The sequence below is a fragment of the Aplidium turbinatum genome, chromosome 1 (assembly GCF_918807975.1).
Source record: "Aplidium turbinatum chromosome 1, kaAplTurb1.1, whole genome shotgun sequence".
NCBI classification, from domain to species: domain Eukaryota; kingdom Metazoa; phylum Chordata; class Ascidiacea; order Aplousobranchia; family Polyclinidae; genus Aplidium; species Aplidium turbinatum.
Window position 1 is genome coordinate 35,742,290 of NC_137472.1, and position 6,000 is coordinate 35,748,289.

The 6,000-nt window shown below is 38.8% G+C and overlaps 1 protein-coding gene across 1 annotated transcript in view; it reads right to left on the minus strand.

Moving 5' to 3' along the window:
- The window catches only part of LOC145778192 (4-galactosyl-N-acetylglucosaminide 3-alpha-L-fucosyltransferase FUT6-like), a 40,442-nt gene extending 39,455 nt beyond the window's left edge, over positions 1 to 987 (minus strand). The window contains exons 1-2 of the mRNA XM_082589639.1: positions 682 to 987; positions 25 to 141 (exon numbers count right to left, since the gene is read on the minus strand). Of these exons, the coding sequence (XP_082445765.1) occupies positions 25 to 141; positions 682 to 813 (249 nt within the window). The 5' untranslated portion in view covers positions 814 to 987. The remainder of the gene's footprint in view (positions 1 to 24; positions 142 to 681) is intronic.
- Positions 988 to 6,000: the final 5,013 nt, after the last annotated feature.

Here is a 6,000-nt window from a genome sequence, read left to right on the forward strand (position 1 = left end):
GGTACTTTTACTTTTGTATATTACCTTCGATTTGTCATAGCTAACAGAACAATTTCCACAAATTTTGGCATTGACTTTGAAGGGACCTTGAGAGTAATTGCTATTTGTTTCCATGGGATTCCATATTACGATGCTGTATTCCTAAAAGCAAACAATTCAAGTTATGATGCCATCAACAAGTGTCAATTCAAGGTTTGCATTAGAGACATTTTGTTATACCGTATCTAAGTAATTCAATTTATTTTACATATAACAAAGCCAGATTGTAGCTTAAGCCCAACAAAAGTTCCATTTGTAAATATCATCGTTAGTAATCCCCAGTTTCCACCAATACAAGTCAGTTTTCATCAAAAAAGTTTTGACGTAACATTAACTACAGGACAGTAGCCTGCATGCAGTACAGATTATTAAAAACATTGCAAAAATATAAAATATTTTTGTAGAGTTTGCGCCTCTCATAAAAATGATTGACGGCCCTCAGCTTGGGAACCACTGAAGTAGTGCTATGCATTTCATAGAATGTGTATCGGCTCGGATACGGAGTGGAGAGACGAGAGAGTGGTAGCCTCAGAGTTGATATACATCAGTTTGTTGTCAGTAGCCAATAAAATCTGAAGACATATAGTAAAACACATACAGTATAAAGCCTACTGATAGGCTACTGTGAAGAAACTTATCTACCTTCTTTTGCGCTCTTTCCAATGCTTCTTGTAACTGCACTTTGATTGTCTCCTTTTTTTGATGTTTTTTGTTTACCAGAACCTCTTCTGCATTTTGTTCGTTCCCAGTTATTGAAACATTCTCTAGTTTCATTGAACTCCTTTGAAACGTTTCATTTATCTGAGCCTGTATTCTTCTCAAACCGGACTCTTTCAATGAAAAATATTTTGTTTTCCAAACATCCTGTATTCCATTTGAATTTGAATACAAGAAAAATACAAAAAAACTAGCGCACAGAACAGCTAACAACGTGAGTTTTAATTTTAAAAGCAGAAACATCTTTAAATAGAAGAAATGTTGTTTTAAAAATAAGTTAGAATATTTTGAGTATATAAACGGTTGTGTAGCCCATTAAATTTTTGAACTGAATTCAGATTAACGCATGGACGTAAAATATCAATTTATTTTTATTTTTGACAATTACAATAAAAGCAATGTATGCATGCCGAAGATGTAGAAAAAGCTAGAATTAGGATTAAGAAGGTGAGGGATGGAGCCCATCTCTCTATCCACATTCAAGTATGCCAGTGCATTGTCAGACCTAGGGGGGAATTAGCAAATGAAATCGGAATCAAGAACTACAAAGGGTACCAATGTTACCAAACTAAATCTCTAAAAAAAAATTCTTTTTTGCACAGAAGCGTGATCTTCTGACTTTTCCACAGCTATGCTGCCCAACGTGAAGGTTGTCGAACTCTAGATGTGATAATTCGCTCCTGCTGCCAGAGTATGGGATGAAATGGAAAACGTTTTTTTCATCTTCCATTGTGAGTTGTTTTTTTTACCCTATTTTCATTCCATTATAGAAATCTTCAATTTTATCTTTCATCTGTAAATTTTGTCATTTCTGCATTGTGTATGCAACAAGCAGGCTAAGCCCTACGACTGAAAGCTAATTTAAGCTAAAAATTTTACAGTAATATTTTTATAAGCATTACACTATGTAACAAAATTTCACAAAATGTTTGTTTATCTTTATATTTTTATTGTTTCTGGATAATTTTAAGGAGCTGATTCTAAAAAGTGCATTTAGTTTTTTCTATCATTGATTGCTAACTATCACTATCAGTAGGCCAATTTGCATAAATCAGTTATGCGCTTAGCCACCTGTTAAAAATCTACTTCACGATAAAAGCAAAATGACATTGAACACTTTCTTAACAATACAAGCTTATTTAACATAGTTCGAAGTAAAACTCTCAAACAAATTTGATAAATTGAAAGGAGTCAGAAACAAAATTTTTAGAAACCCAGGATACCACAACAGCGCTATTGTCTTTTTGATAACTTGTTAATGTATTTTTTCCGAATGTAGAAGTCGCAATGGTTAGTAGACAATGCAAACATTCACTTGATTGGTTTTGTTATGTTTGTGAATATGATATTAGTGGAAAGCATATTTCAAACGAAAGATTGAAAGGAATCAAGTAGGCCTAGGTCTACTGGACAGCATATAAATTGTATTTTGGAATGCCAATTGGGGACCAAAACGAGGCGTGGGCTCCCCATGTAGCCTACTTTGTGGCACCTGTACATCTAATCTTAAAGGTTGGTATGGGGTTCTAAAAGAGTTTTGTCATTTGTGGCAGCTGAAGATTTAGCTTTAAAGGTTGGTAAAGGGTTTTTTAAAGAGCTTTGTCACTTGCAATTCTAAAATGTTTGAGAGAGCCACAAACCGATCATGCTGACTATTGCTTCTGTATGATAGCCTAAATATCACGATGTATCACATAGGTTAAAGATAAAAGAGCACTGACTTATCGAAGCATAGGCTTATCATCATCCATTGCACCTGTTTCTCGCAATGTAACTTTACCAGTTCCAAGACCCCCTCCAAACGCAAGTAGTTTTGTTTTTACAAAATAACGGCAGCTTATATTGCTGTAAGATTTAGACCCTTATATTTTACATCTTATGTTTTTGTTCTTGCCGTTTTAGTTGGAACTTGATGCTAAATGTGTTGTGAATTGCCTTAAAACTTGCCTGAGTTCAATTTTGTATTCGTTGATTGACACGTTTATTTCACTTACTCTGTATTGTGCTTGTGTTGCTTGTGCGTTGACTAATCAGTTCGTTACAAACCCGATCAGTTGTACAAGTCACCAGCTCAGTGGTCGAGTGGTTTCGCCTTCGGCTCTGGTGCTGGTAGATCTGAGATCGATTCCAGGTCGGGTCAAACCGAAGACTTTAAAAACGGTACCGATTGTGTTCTTTCTTGTGTAACGCAGTGAGAATAAATCGGGTAATAATGTGATAACATCGTAAAACCAGATATAAAATTAAATATGAGCCCTGTCGCTAAAAGACCTTAGCTGTTGTAGAGCGACAATAAATAAAACCATGACATTATTATTATTATTAGTTGTACAAGTGTTAGTTGCCAGTCAGATGCCTAATTCTATTCTCAGTTATGTGTTTTATTTTCAGTAACTCTTTGTGTTTTTAGATGCTCTACTACTAAGTTGATTAAAGCTTTCAATAAAGTAAAGTTTCATTACAATTTAATCAACTTAATTGTCATGTACGATGGAGTGGTTGATGCAGCCGTCACGATTAGACATCGACGTTAATTCACCTGCGGCTTCAAAGCAATGGCGACACTGGTCAAGAACATTCGACAACTATATCGAAGCTCTAACCCAAGCACTCCCTGAAGAGCAGAGGCAGAGGGTGGAGAAGCTTAAGATCCTCACAAACTGTGTCTCGCATGTTACTTTTGAGCACATTGAAGAGTGCGAAACTTACAAAGCGGCTGTTACTACGTTGAAGAACCTATATTCCAAAACTCCTAGTGAGATCTTCGCCAGACACCTGCTCGCGACTTCAAAGCAAGAAGCTGGACAGTCGCTGGACGAATTCTTACTGACGCTTCAAAAGCTCTCAAGACATTGTAATTTCCGCGCAGTGTCGATCGAAGAGTACCGAAATGAAATGATTCGAGACTCTTTTATCAACGGGATCCTATCCCCTATTATTCGACAACGGTTGCTAGAAAATCGTGAATTAAGCCTCGAAACGGCTGTTCAACAAGCACGAGCGCTTGAACAGGCTCGAAAGCACTCCGAACTCTATTCGCAAGCACACACGACAGGTCTTGGATTATCTGCAACTGGATTATCTGCAACAGCGGCCGAAGAAGTGACTAAGGAAGAAGCAAGTGAAGGGACTTTTTCAGGAAGTGTGAGTAAACTGTGCTTTTTTTGCGGGCGCCAGTATCACAAAAGAACTGTGTGTCCCGCTAGAAATTCTGTTTGTTTTAAGTGCTCGAGAAAAGGACATTTCGCTAATGTTTGCCGATCGAAAGTCAAGCAAAGAGCAAGAACCGGTGTAACGATGTGTGCAATCCATAAAGCGCCAACGTGCTTAAGGCAAGCCAGTACTAACGCGGTAGTGTGTGGTACTAAAGTTTCTGCATTGATTGATACCGGTAGCTCGTGCAGTTTTATCTACAAAGACACCGCAAAGCGGTTAAACTTACATGTCACTCCTTGCTGCAGCAGTGTATCAATGGCTTCATCAAACCTGAAAAGTAATGTTCACGGCAGTTGTACTGTCGATCTTAGTATTAATGACTGCATATATCTTGACGTGCGTTTTAAAGTACTTAACCATTTGTGTAGCGATATATTGTTGGGGCAAGATTTTCAATCACAACATAACCAAGTAGTTTTTCAATATGGCGGTGAAAAAGATGACTTTGTTATTTCGCAAAGTACGTGTGCACTGACCTCAGCTTCTGCTAACAAGCCCTCTCTTTTCCACAACCTATCGCCTAATTGTAAACCAATTGCCGTGAAGTCTAGACGTTTTAATAATCAAGACCAAGAGTTCATAAATAAAGAAATTACTCGTCTTTGTACTGAAGGTATAATTCAACCAAGCATTTCCCCCTGGCGTGCACAAATAGTAGTTGTAAAAGATGTGGAAAATGATAAACGCCGTCTATGTGTTGACTATTCGCAAACTATCAACCTGTTTACGGAGCTCGATGCTTACCCTTTACCTAAAATCGATACTTTAATTAACGAAATGGCAAATTATCACGTATTTTCTACATTTGATCTCCGTAGCGCCTACCACCAAGTCCCAATTGCTACAAAAGATTACATTTTTACGGCATTTGAAGCATGTGGTAAATTGTGGGAGTTCACCAGAATCCCCTTCGGAGTAACGAATGGGGTACCGGCCTTTCAGAGAGAAATGGATAAGCTGGTCCAAGAAGAAGGTCTGGTCGATACATTCCCATACTTGGACAATATCACTGTTGCTGGTCGTGATCAGATAGAGCACGACAACAATGTCAAGCGTCTACTCCAAGCACTCACACTCCGGAATTGGACTCTAAACGAAAAGAAAACTATTTCATCGGTCCGTAGAGTTAATATTCTCGGTTATTTAGTAGGGAATGGTATAATAAAACCTGATCCAGAACGATTGCGACCCCTAAAAGAACTTCCACCCCCTGGAAATGCGAAGTCGTTAAAGAGGGTCCTAGGGTTATTTGCTTACTATGCTAAATGGATATACCGATTTTCTGATAAAATCTCCCGTTTGAAACAAGTGAAGTCGTTCCCGTTAAATGATATCGATTTAGAAGATTTCGAGGATTTGAAGAGAGGCATCGAAAGAGCTTCCTTGCGTTCCACAGATGAGAATCTACCGTTCGTTGTGGAATGCGATGCGTCTGAGGTCGCAGTCTCAGCAACCTTAAATCAGGCAGGTCGACCTGTAGCGTTTATGTCTAGATCATTTCAAGGAGGTGAATTACATTATCCGGCTGTGGAGAAGGAGGCTACTGCCATTGTGGAAGCGGTGCGAAAATGGAGTCACTTACTTTCCCGCCAACAATTCACTTTGGTTACTGATCAGAGGTCCGTAGCGTTCATGCTAGACAACCGTAAACGAACAAAGATTAAAAACAATAAAATCCAGTGCTGGCGGCTTGAATTATCGTCGTATAGTTACGCAATCAAATACAGGCCGGGGAAAAATAACGTCGCCCCTGATTCATTGACTCGGGCTTTCTGTACTTCGATATCGGCAGAGCTTGACCTCGCGAGCATACACTCAGCTCTCTGCCATCCCGGAGTGACACGATTGCTGCACTTCGTGCGTTCTAAAAACTTACCCTACTCTACAGAAGATGTTCGCAAAGTTTGTTCTGCTTGTCGGACATGCTCGGAGCTTAAACCATCATTTTACAAACCGGAAGAGAGCCAACTCATCAAAGCAACCCGTCCCCTAGACAGGATCAGTATTGACTTCAAAGGCCCCTTACCG